The sequence below is a fragment of the Megalops cyprinoides genome, chromosome 18, assembly GCF_013368585.1.
Source record: "Megalops cyprinoides isolate fMegCyp1 chromosome 18, fMegCyp1.pri, whole genome shotgun sequence".
Classification (NCBI taxonomy): domain Eukaryota; kingdom Metazoa; phylum Chordata; class Actinopteri; order Elopiformes; family Megalopidae; genus Megalops; species Megalops cyprinoides.
Window position 1 is genome coordinate 12,480,804 of NC_050600.1, and position 16,848 is coordinate 12,497,651.

Below are 16,848 nucleotides of genomic sequence, written 5' to 3' on the forward strand. Positions count from 1 at the left end.
TGAATATGAGCAGAGCATCAACATTTCGTGGCACGCGTTGTTTTCTTGTGCGCATGATCTGTGCAAAAGGCATAGCGAGGAAAAGCCTTACTTCGGGTTTTCATGTGAGGTAGTCATAGCAGCGGAGGAACACGAACAAATACATGCCCTTATATTTGAAAAAGAACTGTAAGGACGTGTGATGCCCTGTGCCCCTGTGATTCTGGCATTTCTAAGATAGGAGCAACGGAAAGAGCACTCATCAAGTTGGAACATCACAATGGGGCGCAAGGGCGCGGGATCGTCGAATTCAGCACGCTGGACAGTTCCATCAGAGGGCTGAGTTGACAAATCTTGCAAGGAGTTAAATTGTCCAACGAGGAATGAAGTGTTGAGAATGCGCTGCAGAGGATCATGCGGGAGATAATGTACAGATCTCGACAAACGCCAATAAACGGCTGGTGAAATTTTGAATTGAGAAATGGACTTGGCAGAAATTCTCTTGGCGTTGTTTATTGTCGTGGTTGCGATTGTCTCATTGTTATCGAACTTACTGGTGCTGCTATGTTTTGTGCACAGCGCCGAGATCCGCAGGCAAGTGCCGGGCATATTCACCATGAACCTATCTTTCTGCAACATTCTTATAACGATTTTAAACATGCCATCAACATTACTGGGGATTATAAAAAGCCAAAAGCCTTTTGGAGATTGCGTATGCCACACTATAAGCTTTCTGGAGACTTTTTTGACCGCAAATACTATGCTGAGCATGGCAGCTCTAAGCATAGACAGGTGGATCGCTGTAGTTTTCCCACTGAGTTACTCCAGTAAAATGAGATACAAGGATGCGATAATCATGGTGTGCTATTCGTGGCTTCATTCCCTCGCGTTTTCTCTGATCTCTCTGCTTTTTTCTTGGGTTGACTATAACCGCATATACGCGTCTTGCACCTTACATTTAAACGAGGAGAGCGAAAGGATAAAGTTCACGGTGTTCACCATTGTGTTCCACGCAACAAGCTTCATGCTTTCCCTCCTAATACTGTGTTTCACATACCTAAAGGTTTTAAAAGTAGCGCGGTTTCACTGCAAGAGGATTGACATAATAACCATGCAGACCCTGTTTTTGCTGGTTGATATTCACCCGAGGTATTTACGCAAATTTACTTTTTGTGCGTATTAAACCAGTAATGTAGAAAGACAATTGGTTCAGAGACTAATGTAGTACCATGCCATTTTTAAGTATGCTATTCTAATGTCGCAGGTGAATTTACTGCTGGTTGTTTGTCTTCCGAAAGGTATACATACCCCCCAAAGGAAACTACACCTTACTGTACAGATTGTACAGCTATTGCATGTTATAGACGTAACGAATGAAATGTGACAACCCTTTGCAGTCAGTTTTCTCTGGAGTAAATCAATGTAGCTGTAAAGTAACATGTCTTCATGTAAGAGTGAAAATATGCACGTGTTTTTATTATACCCTGCAATGACATTGTTACCGCTTTATCATGAATTTCTAACGCCACTATCATTTCTAGTGTCAAACAACGTTGTCTCGCGGAGCAAAAAAGGAGGAAACAACGTGCCACCAAGAAAATAAGCATTTTCATTGGATCGTTCATTGTCTGTTTCGCTCCTTATGTTATCACGAGGTAAGTATATTTCATGATGTCAAATAACCCTTGAAACACTATTTGACATAGAGTGATATTTTCCAATTTGACGATATCGCTACAAACGGCGGTGAAGATTAGATGTGTTGAGAAAATAGAAATATCCGCAAATTGTACACACATTGTTTCTAAAAATACTTTCCAGTCAACACTACAGCTTATCTGTTTTATGTGTTGATATGCATACAATGAGTTGTGGGCTATGAGTCATGCTTCAAAGCCGACATCGCTTGCTCTTTCTGGATTGGGCCATAGGAAATATAGTTCAATTACCTCAGATGATTCAGATCTAGTGCATGTATCAGTTTTAAGATAGTATAATATAATATTCCATATTTTACTGTACTGGATGTTTAATGCCATGTACACAAGAGGCACAAGAAGATTTTGACATTCTCTTTCCTCCCATATTCTTATCAAAGAGGTTATCTTTTATTTATTCTTATTTCTTTTACACATTCTAGACATGGGTGACAAACACTATATGAATTAACAATGTAGACACAGAGGACTAGACAGGTTTTCATCCAGTGTGTCTGTGAAACTAGATCAGTGACCTGAAGCTATGAAAGTTGAAACCGTTTCTAAAATGAATCATTCAGTTAGACTTCATGTACCGTACATTTTGGTCCCCTGGAACTCTGGGATGGACTGAGTGTACCTGAGCCCCTGGTGAGTTTGATAATGCCCACCCCTTCCTGTCTGCAGGCTGACCGAACTCCTTCCATTTGTGGGGATTAACCGACACTGGGGGATTATGAGCAAGTGTCTGACATACAGCAAAGCCGCATCCGACCCCTTCGCCTACTCTCTCCTGCGGCAGCAGTACAAGAAGGTCCTGATCAACATAGTCAACAGGCTGCTGAAGAGGGACCTGTACCCTTCGTCTGGACACAACAGCTCTTTAGACACTGAGAACGACTACTGCCTGCAGAGGATCAGCTAACATAGTGCAGCAGGACCACAACACCATGTCCTTTTACCAAGAACACTTTTTTGAGAGAGCATTCAACACTGGAGATTTTAATAGATGTGTGTCCTTCAGAGATACTTATCCCAGACTGTTCAAGTAAACAAGGACCCAAGATGAGCATCTGTGACTCACAGACCAAGCCAAATGGAGGGATTGTATCAAATCTATTAATGTTGCTGTGGGGCATTAACCAGTGAGTTAATGGAAATGTTAGCAGGAGGAACATGCAGCTACAGACGCAATACTCAGTGAAAAGTGTTTAGTTGGCAGAGTACTGAGTTACAATAGTGGCTGAATTCATACTCTAGATTGCTGTTAGTAAAGGTGTGTGTTGTGCTGACTAGCCAGCTTTAGAAGCCTTTTCACAAGCAAAATTACAAGGTGGCCCTTTGGAACAGAGAGGTGACATTGTCATACATGCTGAGAAATAGCTAAAGCCACCTCCTGACTTAGCACCATGCCCTCTGAGTGCACAAGAGACATTGAGGGCATCGAGGCCATTTCTTTAAGTGGAAATATGTGTTCAGCTCTACAGGGGATACCTCAGGCTGTGGAGTCTGCCCAGAACAATTCTTTTACCATGTTTAATTTGGACTTTGTAGAGCTCCTTCTCGATCGTTCACAATGTTATTTCAGTCACTACATATTAATGCACTTTGTCATTATTTCAAAAAAAGAGCCAAAGGCAAATATCAGTTTTTATTTTGAGGTTGGAGCTTTCGTCTTAACTGAATGTACTGCCAGATTCTTTTACTGAAATGTATTTGTACTATTTTATTTTGCTGAGAAAGTGAAATGTTTATAAAAAATTATATTTATATATAACATTTAGGCTACCTATTTTGCACTTCACAAAAATATGGTATGTATTAATTAGATCATTATTTTATCTCAAAAAGGAAGAATGAGGGGAAGGAAATATTTAATGAAAGAATGTCTTTACTATTCAAGTGCTTTCAGCTATATTGTGTCAGTGCCAGATTTTGTCGATAAATTATTGGTTTTACAGTGTTATTAGGCCCAGAAGACCTTCTTGCAGTATTTTCCCAGTTATATTTCAGGCTGAATACTTTGGAAGTACACATTCAATGTGGATCATTCTGCAAACTAGTTTTTGTGTTTTTCTTATGCGTGAGTGAATTCAATTGTGAAACTAGTGCAATAAAGCTGAACAAATATTAAGAATTCTGACCTGTCCCTAATCACTTTGCCACACTCTAGGAATTATTGTGATTGTTGTGGTTTGTTAATTTAGTGAGGTCTAAGAAAGAGTTATGGGAAATTCAGTATTACCCCCCATGAACACATGCATGTGCGCATGCGCACACACACACACACATACACACACACACGCATTGCTACATTGAATAATAGGCCAAAACTTAATCTCTCTACTCTTAATTGTTACTGTCAGCAGTAACCAGTTGGAATATGTAATGCAGGGGGAACTGCTAATTTAAAGGTAATAAATCAACTGGTACTAAAATGAGCTAAGTAGCTATATCCAGGGCCAATGAGGAATATCTGCATTCTAGGTCTGGCTTCAACTGAGACATCAATGGACTAGCAACTGATAAAATCAAATTTATGCTTTACATGACAGCACACTACAGTTTTCATAATGGGGTAGTGTGACTTGTTTGTAGTGTTATTTATGTGTAGAACAATCTAGAAGCACACTGCTGGGAAAATACAGGGGAGACTTCCGCTAAAGGCAGAATCACTGTCTTGGCATGTAAGCAAACAGCTGTCACATCCCCGTGCTCATGTTTCATGTTAAAAGCCTTTAGTAGGCCTACATCAAAAAATCCGTTACTATCTCATTTACTGTGCAGACTGCATGAAGTTGTCAACTAATAATTACTGTTTAAGACATTGAATGCGTCAGACACAGTCATGATGACCATGATGCTCAATCATGATGACCTGTGTTAGAAAAAAAAAAATCTGAGAGTAGCATGGATGCGACGAGAAACAATAAAACCATGACGATGAGGTCATTGTGGCACTAAAAGGATCAAGCCACATTTTTTTTTGGTTTTGAGAAGGAACTTTATTATATCCGTGTACAAGGCACACTACGTGTCAAAGCCATCACACCGCAAGACTGCGGTCCACGGATAGCTTTGCCGAGAATGATTTAACTTCTCCCAATCCACCAAAACCTTTCCAAAACGGAGCGAAGCTAAGCATGACAACGGAGAGTCGGCGGGCTGTTAATAGCAAGGCTCTGGCAAAACATCAAATGAAACTTCTGCAATAATATGACTGAGGAGAGTCGTTTCGGGGAATTACATGGTTAGAAATGTCCTTCAGCTATGGATTCAAATCATAATGATGTGCTTACAGGTTAAAACATTAAAGGCTATAAAAAGACAGGTGGACTGTAACATAAAAGCATACAACATTAACTTTCACATCACGCTCCAGAATTTACAGATAAAATAATCACCAAAAGTAAAAATAAATAAATAAATAAATGAATAAATTAAAAGAATAACAGTTAACGACACTTAAAATCTGATAGAATGTTTCGTTGAGGGGAAAAGGCTTATGTGCATTAAAAACGCATTTAAAAAATATTAAGAAAAAAAATTGACGCAAGCTGTCTCTGTTCTTGTGCTCTCCGTCCAACACCCATGTCTTCTGAAATTTGATAGTCGACCGTAATACGTGTAATAAACTCACTTTTCAAGGGAAGCGCTGTGATCTGAAAGTTTCCATACTAATTAAAGCGGACAGAGTACAGAACTGCCACATCACAATGCATATGGAGTACAAACGGATCAAAATGAACTCAGTTATTTTTGCCTTAAATGTAGTGGTTACAGTTGTCTGGTGTGCACCACGACGTTGCGAACCTGGAGACGAAATCTTAGGTAAAGTATAAGTGTTTCAAAACTTCACAGCGCATTGGCTTGTTATGTAGTTTTACTCTAGGAAATGACAGAGGGCAACATCAAAATGAGATCATACTGTATGCGAATTTAGCACTGGACATGGAATGATATGTCTTGATAATTCATTGTCATTTATCCAAATGCAACAACTGTAGGCGTCATGTTATGTACCTTGTGAGGATCAAAATGCTGTGGTTGTTATTCACGTGCACTCCTCTAATAAAATCAGCTGCGCAAACAATGTGGCGAGTGTACATTATGTGTCGCATGAATGCGGTATTTTAGAAAAAAGTGTCGCCGAGTCATCAGAGTACGTGTCCCCATTCACCCTATTAACTGAAATTAATGGTAAAATCTTTATAACCGACTAGTATAAATAGTTGGTAGATATAACACTAATTATTATGGGAATGGCACTTAATGTAACTACATAGCCTACTGTCCAGAAGGGTAAAACTTATTGTAGTAATAAAGAAATGCGTTGTGTTGGCAGATGCAGTTTCTGTAATTATTTAAAGGTATACTTTAGAAACAGCGCATCATGTATCGGAGGTTGTGCGATGACATTGACATATTCGCAACGGGCAGAAGACAGATTAGGCATACTGGAAAATAAGTAAGTAAAACAAGTGTCACAGAGTTGCGAGGCATAATTATGTTAAACATATCCAACAACCGCAAGTACTGTGAAAATGTTGTGTTGTTGTGCAGAACATGATTTAATATGCTTTAGCAACACAAATAACAGCAATAACGAAACATTTTGTTGTTTTCTGTGTTTACATAAAGATAAAATGGGAGAGGTTTACATGATCAAGCGCTGTACTGCCATCTAGTGTTACATGTAATACTTTACATGCACCTCTCACGCATTGTATTGTTTATTGTGCAGGAAGATGCAAAGCCTCAGTCGAAGAGAGAGGTAGGTCTTGCTTTGATGTAAGAATTTAAAAGGTCCGTTATTAAACGTATGTGTTGCGTCACTCACAAATGAACATTACATTACATGTTGAATAATGGGTTGAACATTCAAAAATTGTAAAAAAAGTGAACTTCCAGCCTTCCAGAAAATTGCAGTGAAGCAACAGTACTAATACTATTTGAAAACTGTCAGTCTGCACTGTGTTTATTTTAGAAGATTTCTGATAGAGAAATTGAACTGATTGGAAAGTATAGTAATTACAGGAACTCAGAAGAGCTTGCTTGCATTGTGATCATCTCAATTATTGTTCTTGTTAAAAAGTTTTGGAATCATATCTCTGGTACAAAATAACAATTGCACAAAGTAACACATTCCTCCTGTATCTGTTTCACTGAAGATTATAATGAGGGGTTAGATCTATGGTCTGTCAGCTGTAGTGCATTGCCTGACATGCCAGCATTTTTGAATGATTAGACATTGCAAGGTTTTGGAATGTGTATCTCAGAGAAATTACTGGGGAAATAGAGAGTGACTGAGAAATATGAAGAAATGTTGCATGAAGGGACTTGCATGAGTTTTATATTTTGGCATAGGCTGCACTATAACATCACAGAACTAGGGAAAGGTTTCACATTCCAACACTGTAAACCTCCTGTACTCATTTTACATTTACATTTATTCATTTGGCAGACGCTTTTATCCAAAGCGACTTACATAGGTTACAGTTCTTTACAATGTTATCCATTTGTACAGCTGGGTATTTACAGAGGCAACTGTGGGTTAAGTACCTTGCCTAAGGGTACAGCAGCAGTGTCCCAGCGGGGATTGAACCGGCAACCTTTCGGTTACGAGTCCTGCTCCTTAACCACTATGCTACACTGCCGCCCCATTTTCTTAGACTTAAAATATGTTTTTACCTTGGTATTGTGTCAAGGCAGAACATTTTTAGATTACATGATACTACAAACCATATTTGATGAAATTAGCATAAATGTTGTTTTAAAATTGTTTAAAAATTGTCCCTTAATGGAGGCCTCAAATAAAGGCGTTAAACGCTCACTTTCCCTCCCTTTCGCTGAGCGTGATTTGTGTTTGTCCACTCCCGGGGAATCAGCCAAATGCACAGACATTGTGATGGGCTACTGCGACGATATGCCCTACGCCAAGACCATTTTCCCTAACATTCTGGACCACAAGACCCGAGCGGACGCCGAGACGGGCACGGAATACCTGCTGCTGAGCGTGATCCACTCCCTGCTGAATGGGGAGTGCACGCCGGACATCCGCATGCTGGGCTGCTCCGTCCTGGTGCCCCGCTGCGAGAAGGACAGGATCGTCAAGCCGTGCCGGAGCACCTGCGAGGCGGTGCGCAAGAGCTGCGCGCACACCTTCGAGGGCATCGAGATGGCCTGGCCCTACTTCCTGGACTGTGACCGCTTCTTTGTCAGCGATGAGGAAGGGTGCTATGACCCCCTGGAGGGACTGAGAGGTATGGCCCGGACAGGGGTAGGGTTTGGGCTGGAAAACTTTGGGCTTTTAAGATACGTGGATTGGATTTATTTCATTTGCATTCCATCAATCAGCCATTTTCCTTGTGCATTCTCAACTGGCTGAGCCGGTGCATCCATTGGCTGGTCCACGACTGGGTTAACCTGCCTATATCATCTGTTGAGGCTTGTGGAACAGCTGAACATTGTTCAGCATTGTTCAAATCGTTTCCCTCTGCAGTACAACCGTGACTCAAGTAACAACAGACAACAGAAGTGTATTATGACAGTATCCTGAATTACTTATCTCTAAAAGCAACAATAATAATGTTGTGAACTAGACTTCTAGGACAGGATGCACTACAGGCAGTTAACTTTTTACACATATACACAGTTCTGGTACATGAGCATACATCTCTCTTTACATTTGACATAAACATACAGCTGATTTTTTAAATGCATCAGCACATCAACAGTGTGTTGGACTAGACTTGTTTTTTCCAGTAATATTAAAAAGAAACCCCACTTTGTAGTGGAATATTTAATCAACCAATAAACACTTTTAAAATCGTACACCAGTTTACAACAGTCATTTGGTTGGCACACATATCTGGCCATTAACTTTATTCCTATAAAAATCTTCTGAAAATACATTAAACATTTTATAGGGATTTTGTCTTACTCATGTGTGTGTTTCGAGCACTCTTGTAGCTCAAAGGACCTTCATAAAAAAGCAGATTAAATGTATGGAGAAGCTATGCTCACTGTGGAAGCTCCTGTGAGAGGAAAACTACTGTATTGCTTTTCTTTGATATTGAACGTCTGTCTTTTTTTAATGTGCTAGTCAGAAGTAATCACTGATTTGTAGATGCATCAGTTGTAGTGACTTTTCAACTCCCATAGGCCAGGATATCCCACTCTTAATGTAACCATGTAAGTCTGTAAATGACTTACTGTAGCATTAACGTACATCACATTTATTTAGCAGGTGCTCTTATCCACAGTGACTTCCAGCACAACAGAACACAAGTGTATCCATTCAAGTTGAATGAGAAACAGTGTCAGTATATTATACTGACTTGGTCTTGAATACAGGTCTTGAATAGTGTTATGCTAATATATATAGCATGTATGCTATATATGCTGATGTGCTGATTGGTGCTTTGAATGGAAAGGAGCCATTGGGTACCATCGGTTGTCATTGTTGTAAGCTACTACAAGCACAAGTCCCTTTTGAGTTGTCGTTGCATGAATATTGATGTCCATATCAGTGGTGTCTTATACATGGTGGATTCAGTCCTCCACCTTAGCACATTGACTTGTTCACTTTTTACTCAGAGTGAGACTAGCTTCTCTCCCCAGCTAGTTGTGACTTCAACCTCAAATAGCACATCAGTGTCCATTTCAGAGGGTCATGATATTTATTGGAACAGCTGCTCTGCAATTCCTTTGCTGATGGGAAGATAAACAGATCTCACGACACCCGGGTAAAACAAATATTCACCCAGATGATAATGTCTTTTTCACCATATATGGCACAAGAATCATTAACATGCAATAAGGCTGATGAACATGCTTGGACGAAAGCTTTTTTTAGATTGTCAAAAAAAAAAAACTTTTCAAAGCTGATTTTAAAGCAGTAAGAAAACTGGAGCAGATGTTTGGCATTGCTTCTCAGTTCTTTAATTATTCCAAGGAGTTAAAGGCCAGATTTTTCCCACATTTTGACGTGAGTGACTCATGTTAGTCTAATGATACTGCTCTCAGCTGCTTTTGAGTGCAACCTTTTGCTTTGCTGGTTTGTTCTCACATTATTATTTTAAAGGGCAATTTTCTTCACATTAATCCTCAGAGCCATGATTCGGCCCAGTGGATTGTAGAGTTGCGGCAGACAAACTTTTACTTTCCCATTAACCCTTTTCAGGTTAAAACTACACTAAAAACTACACTACATGATGAAGGTACAAAATCATATTGGCATGGTTGAACCCCTACTTGTTAGCATTTGAATTAGCTACTCATTAATTATTAAAGGATGGATCTAAACACACCAATTTGAATTTGGTATGTTTAGATCCATCTTGGTTCATACCAAGCCTGAATTTTGTAAAATGTCCTCCTTCTCTAGAGAGACAAGAGGTGGCCATGGCCAGCATTTCTCCTGAGGAACCTGCCACCATTATCCAGTTCACCTACCATTCAAATGCACAGATGATAAATGTCCTAAAGAAGACAGCCGCAAGATGCTCCGACATCTCCAGAACATACAGCATCGGTCGGAGTGTTGAGGGGAAAGACCTTCTGATAATTGAGTTCTCAGATAACCCTGGCCAACACGAGTTACGTAAGTACTGTACATCTGCACTCTCCAGACTGCACTCACAGTGCATGCTCTGTGGGATTAAAACTTTGTGAATCATGAGAGAACTGAGTGCAGTCATTTAAACGCAGACCTAAGGTCTCTTTAGGTCTTCTACAAAAGGAACACAAATCCAAAAGTGTGTTGTCATTTACAGAAATGTCCAACAAAGTAACATTTGTGTACGCCATGTAATGGAATATTATACTGATACCAATTTCACTTTATATAATTGTTATATTACTGTACTTGAGCATGAAACTGAAAAACAAAATTTATACATACAGCAGTAATGGTTTGACCATGCAGTTAGTGCACAAAAATGATCCACCACACCTACATAAAATAATGCTTGATACTAATGTCCTTATTTGGGGTAAAATTATCTCTGAGTGCAAGATCAGACTACAGCAGAGTATAGGGATTAGCACAATCAGGTCTGAATACAAGATGTAGGACATATCTAGGTAATGGGGATCAAAGTTAACTCTGGACAGGTGGCTTTGTTGTTGCAGATTAGGATAAGACGTTTAGGACTTCTTGCTGTTGCAGGTGAACTTCCCATTTGCATGTAATTCATTTCCAAATGTGAATCTACTCATCTTTGGAAATGAGTTAAATGCAATCTAAAATGAAACTACCTGAAAATGTTAAATAAGTGTGTTGCCCATCGAGCATCTCACATATTGTTATTTTCTTAAACACGGCTTCTCAGTCACTCAGGTGAGCAGAATGTCTGTTATTTCCCTCCTTGTCTTCCGTGGCAGTTGAACCAGAAGTGAAGCTCATTGCCAATATGCACGGGAACGAGGTTCTGGGCAGGCAGCTGCTGATCTACCTCACCGAGTACCTGTGTTCCGAGTACCTGCTGGGAAACGAGCGCATCCAGACCCTCATCAACACCACCCGCATCCACATCTTCCCCTCCATGAACCCCGACGGCTACGAGCTGGCCGCCGCAGAGGTAGAGGGTAACAATGACCCAGAGAACGAAGAAGTAAATATCCGTTTGCAAGGTTCCTCTCCGGGCGCTCTCTGACCAACCTGCTCCTCCTGTGACCAGGCCGCCCACTTCCAGATCGAGTCCTCTTCGCTAAACCTGTTGAGGCTCAGAGACCTTGAGCAGTTTGTGATCCAGGGCCAGCCTTATTATTCACGTGCTTGCAGCCACACGGTTCGGGCATGTTCAGAAACCCAGGAATGGTAAAAGATTGGTGTAGATCCAGGACACCTGGCAGTGGGATGGCTATTGGCCTGAATCTTTAAACCAACTAAACAAGTTCTAATGACTAATAATTAAAATTTCTAATGACTAACAATTTTTAATGACTAATAATAGTTTTCCACTTTGATATATAAGGTCACCACGGGTTAAAAAAAAAAAAAATCAAATTTAAAAGGCAAATGCATTACAAAAAAATGTAAACAGCTTTACAAGTTAAATACCACTACTTGTCTCAAATCTAATATAACTCATGCAAACACATACCTTACAGAGTACAGGTTGAAGTGACATTAGATGTATTCAAATGTGTTATGTTATTCAATGTCAAACGTGAAATGTAAGTTAGAATCTCAGTTCCCTTGGAGTACTTATCAACCAGAATCCCACTGAGGGCCCACTCTCTGGACGCATGTGAATATGCTAGAAGGGAGAGAAACTGCACTACTAAAGATGTTATGCTTTGCTTAAAAGTGCATGGAAGCTGAGACGGAAGTAGTGGTATTTAATGGCTATTTATTTGGAAACACAGCTTGACACAGTGTACATCTTTCTGGTGTTATGATAAGTGTTAGTTTCCATTTTAAACTATAACCATGATGAAAGTTTTTATATAACCCATGTAGATAAAGCAGATGGTGTTATATATAATTTAGACAACATTAATGAATAATTTGGTAATCTGGTACTTTGATAAAAAATGGAATTTCTTAACCAAATTACAATAGCCTACTTGAATTAAGGTATTATTTTCCCACATCAAATGGAAAAGGAAAATTTAGGTTAATGATTATAGTAGGAGTAGAGAATTAACAAAAATTAGGGATAATTTCCTTATTAAATGCACACTAGAATTGAATATTTCCGTTGTTAGTTTATCTTGCATACAGAGTAATAGAGAGCTATAGCAAATCTTTGAAAGTGAAATAAAAGTGGAAAAAATGAGGTGATTATTTCCTTCACCAGATTTTCTCAAATTGAATGCATGTCCATTTCCTTTTACGAGCGATTGGGAAAGAAGACAACCGTGTTGATCTATTGTGTAAAAAATGCACAGAGAATTGTTGTTTCAGGATGCACTTCAAGAAGATCGTAATGCTTCACTGAAACACAAAAACAGCCTAATTGCCAAATCTCCTCTCATTGTTAATTGTGGAGCCTGAGAACAAAGAGAACAAACAGCATTGGTCCATGTGAGGCATTAGGCTGAAGGTAGTAATCAGTGAGACGTTTCAGTGGAATGAGACAGCATCATGGAGCTGTTGTTCCCTGTGCAGTTTTAAAGAGCACTTCGACATGTCTTTTCACACTGTACTTATACTCTGCCTATATCTATGTCTGTCATCAGTATCATCCATTCATTTCCTGTTGACCAGAGCTCCCTGAATGACCTAAAACAATATGCTCTTCACAATCACTATGTGAAATCTGTAGGGTCCTAGATATAATGGATGGACCAGTGGTCGGGCCAATTCCCAGAACATCGATCTGAACAGGAATTTCCCGGACCTGACGTCCATCATGTATAACCGGCGTAGAAGCAAGCGATTCCGCAGTGATCACATTCCAATCCCAGACTCTTACTGGTTTGGTAAGGTATGAATTGTATTTTTATACCTATATTCTCTTAAAAAGTGTACCATCTCAATGACTGAGCAGCATGCAGATATATGTGTGAATGAGGTATGAAGTACTAATGGTAGGCTTTCAGTTTGCAGCTGAATTGACACATATTATACAAGTACCTTTGGTAGAGAATGATTTACACTGCTATGCATGCAATACTTTATCACATAAGGCAGTGGTTTTTAACTTACCATTGTGGTTTTTAACTGTACCATTAAAGGGTCTTTCAATATGTATGGCATAAATATACAGTATCAGTCAAACATCTGGACACACCTACTCATAGAAGGGTTTTTCTTTATTTTTACGATTTTTCACATTTTAGGATAGTAAAGACAAAACTATGAAATAACACAAATGAAATTATGCAGTGACCCAAAAAGTGTTAAACAAATGAAAACTCTTATATTTTAGATTCTTCAAAGTAGCCAAAAATATTTTTTAAAATTAAATGTTTTCGGAAAGAAATTCATAAATAGACAAATATAAGCAGTGAAGGTGATACCTAAGAAACAAATTTCAAGCATTTAAGAATTTAAGTCTTTTGATAAAAATGTCTTTGAATGCATGTTACCCATTATCTTAATCAGGTGTGTCCAAACTTTTGACTGGTACTGTACTGGCACTGCAATTCGTCTCCCAGTATTAACAGTAACCGTCTACAGTATCCTTAAATGTCAATGAGCTACAAATAGTAGAAGTTTACCCAAATGCTCTATCATACAGCAGGCTCCAAGGGAAGATCCTTGTCAAGGAACATGCCACTGTCTCATGACTGACACTGCCAGTTAATTATCTTTCCCCTTCATTCAGCACTAGATAATATCTGCAGTGCCACCGATGGAAGGGTCTTGGCAGATGTTGTTATAGTCACCACATAGCAATGCAGTCAGTCCATGAGTGGCATTACATGTAATTACACTGTAAGATCAAAGAACCTGGGAGGACTGGTGCATCACGGAAAATCAGGGTCATATTGCAATGGAAAGAAAAACAGCAAACTAAGTAAGTCACAAATGCTGAATATCCACTGTGGGATGGTAAGTAGGTTTTTGTTATGTGGGAATCACAACTTTTTTATGTTTCCACCAGGAAAATTCCTGTGGGAGAGGAATAATCCCTCTCATATTAGAACATGACAATACTGTGTGTTACAGCTGGGCATATGGAACATGGTCCCTCTAGTTGAATGAACATGTTGTTTGCTGAAGACCTCAGCATGATGGTATCTGTCCTGTCCAGGTGGCTCCAGAGACATATGCTGTGATGAAATGGATCAGATCCATCCCGTTTGTGATCTCTGCCAGTTTACATGGAGGAGAACTGGTCGTTTCCTATCCCTTTGACTACTCTAGGCATCCCCAGGAAGAGAAGATGTTTTCCCCAACTCCAGATGAGCAGGTAATGTCATTGATGGATGCACATTCAGGTATGTATATCATAGCATGTCAGCATGTCAGCCCACTCAAGATTGTGCAGCCTCTTAAAATCCTGTGAAAACAGCTGGAACACCTTAGTCTCAACAACTGCTTGGATACTGTATGTGGTCACCATAGCTATGATATAGCATGAAATTGACCCTCTCCATTTACTGCAGGTGTTCAAACAACTGGCCAGAACCTATGCAGATGCTCACGCCATCATGGGGAACAATGACTCAAACAGATGTGGTGCATCATTTGCAAGTAAAGGCGGGATCATCAATGGTGCTCAGTGGTACAGCTTTGCAGGAGGTACGCTGTGCCACCACATAGGGGGTTTTAATGTTACAGCCCCCTGCTGGATGGAATTAGAGTCTGTCCTGGTTTTGCAGTGATGTATGTAACAAGACAGGTACTCAGAAAAGTGTGTTCCCTTGCTCATCAGGAATGTCAGACTTCAACTACCTCCACACAAACTGTTTTGAGATCACAGTGGAGCTGGGCTGTGATAAGTTCCCTGCTGAAGATGAGCTCTACCTGGGCTGGCAACAAAATAAAGAAGCTCTTTTGAGCTTTGTGGAATCGGTACGTTGAAGACTTGTCGAGTATCACAGTGCCACTTTTGTATAGTTTAGTCACACCAAAAATGAGCACAATCAAGTGTCCCTCATCATTGAGCAGGTGGTGATGACACTGTTTGTGTTCTTGTGTGTTTTCCAGGTCCATCGGGGAATAAAGGGCATAGTGAAAGATGAAGATGGTAATGGAATCAAAGGAGCGAGAATATCAGTCAGAGGAATAAGGCACGATATCATTACAGGTATCTTGTGACAAGAGTTACTTCGCTCACTCGTATCACTTTTAAAAGGCAGAACACTGTTCTTAAAATCATTTATAATTTTCAAATAATTCTGAGTTGCTTTCCTTCTTCAGCTGAAAACGGGGATTACTGGAGACTGCTGACCGCAGGCATCCACATCCTCACGGCTTCTGCCCCGGGCTACAGCAAAGTCATGAAGAAAATCCACCTGCCCTCGCGCATGCAGAAAGCCGGCCGTGTGGACTTTGTGCTGAAGAAGACTGTCCTGGAGCCAGACATGGACGACACCGTTCTGCCGGCCATGGGCACCTATGAGCGCTTCGACCCCTACAACCAGTTCGAGCGCTATTCCCTGAGTGAACTGGGGGAAAACGGGGAGGAGAGGCAGGAAAAGCCCTGGTGGTGGTCTTACTTCGCCCAGTCTGGCAGCTCCGCGCCCACCTGGCTCCTGAGGAACTACTAATCCCCTAGTCCCACTCCACCTCTATGCACTAGTTTAATACCAATAATCTCAACATTCTAAGGCCTATAGTCTTGCTGCCAATGTAATACTCAGCTGAGAGGCTCAGAGCACCTATGTAAAGGTACACCTGTGGTCATACAGGACCCATGGTTTCCTCTCTCTATCCTTGAACATCTATGCACCTATTCCTTAATGTCTCTGGCAGTTTTATTGAAAAGTTTTTTATTTTATGGAGCAACTCATTCTTGCCACTTACATGTATTTTGTGCAGGCCAACTCTTCTCCCAGATGAAGGGACAAAAATTGTATGGGTGTGTTCCTTATTTCACTTTGTTGGTTGACTGTTTCTTCTTTTTTGAACACCCCCAATCCAACTCTCCCTCCATATTTGTTGTAATTGTATTATTTATTTTTATGGATGAATGGAATGAAGATTCAGACAAGACAAGGTTTTGAAAATTGTTCCCCACCATTTCAATAAATAAAATAACCATGTCTCTTCATGAGTTTCATGCAGCCCAATAATGATCTGATTAATCATGATTAACTATGTAATGCATTTCAGAAGAAAAGGCTGTATAAGAGAGATTTTGTTTGGTGACCATATTACAGTTAATTCCGCATTACCTTAATCTAAACCTCTGTTGGATATGTAGTCATTTGTGCTTCGGGTGTGAAGGCACAGGTTAAACAGATATGTTTCATAAGTGGAAGACAATGTCTCATATTAAAAACATATAGCAAATCATGACTTGTAGCAAAGGAATGTGATGTAATAATGAGACAATATATTAAGTATATATAAAAAGCAATATTTGTCAACATGATCAAATGATGGTCACAGACAAATGTAAATGTGATACAAATACATTACTTTACCCCTGATTAAGGAACTTATAAATTACAATTATTTCAAACTCAATATGGGCCTTTTGGTCAGTAAGCAGAATGAACAGCAAATTCAGCATTAGCTGTCAATAACTGCAGTCATCACACAAAC

The 16,848-nt window shown here is 39.8% G+C and overlaps 2 protein-coding genes across 3 annotated transcripts; both read left to right on the top strand.

The window, feature by feature from the left end:
* Positions 1-460: 460 nt before the first annotated feature.
* Positions 461-2,860, top strand: gpr78b (G protein-coupled receptor 78b). The gene is made up of 3 exons (XM_036551905.1): positions 461-1,128; positions 1,521-1,634; positions 2,364-2,860. Exons 1-3 carry the CDS (start codon positions 461-463, stop codon positions 2,599-2,601), a joined length of 1,020 nt encoding a protein of 339 aa, XP_036407798.1. The 3' UTR covers positions 2,602-2,860.
* Positions 2,861-5,361: 2,501 nt separating this feature from the next.
* Positions 5,362-16,360, top strand: LOC118793150 (carboxypeptidase Z-like). Of its 2 annotated transcripts, none has more exons than XM_036551178.1 (11): positions 5,362-5,507; positions 6,421-6,450; positions 7,565-7,939; positions 10,066-10,281; positions 11,064-11,293; positions 12,953-13,114; positions 14,387-14,545; positions 14,742-14,877; positions 15,011-15,150; positions 15,286-15,385; positions 15,499-16,360. In XM_036551178.1, the coding sequence occupies exons 1-11, from the start codon at positions 5,393-5,395 to the stop codon at positions 15,846-15,848; spliced, it is 2,013 nt and encodes a 670-aa protein (XP_036407071.1). In that variant the 5' UTR covers positions 5,362-5,392; the 3' UTR covers positions 15,849-16,360. The 2 variants fall into 2 exon arrangements, with proteins under 2 accessions (XP_036407071.1, XP_036407072.1); XM_036551179.1 differs by having other exon boundaries at positions 11,064-11,260.
* Positions 16,361-16,848: the final 488 nt, after the last annotated feature.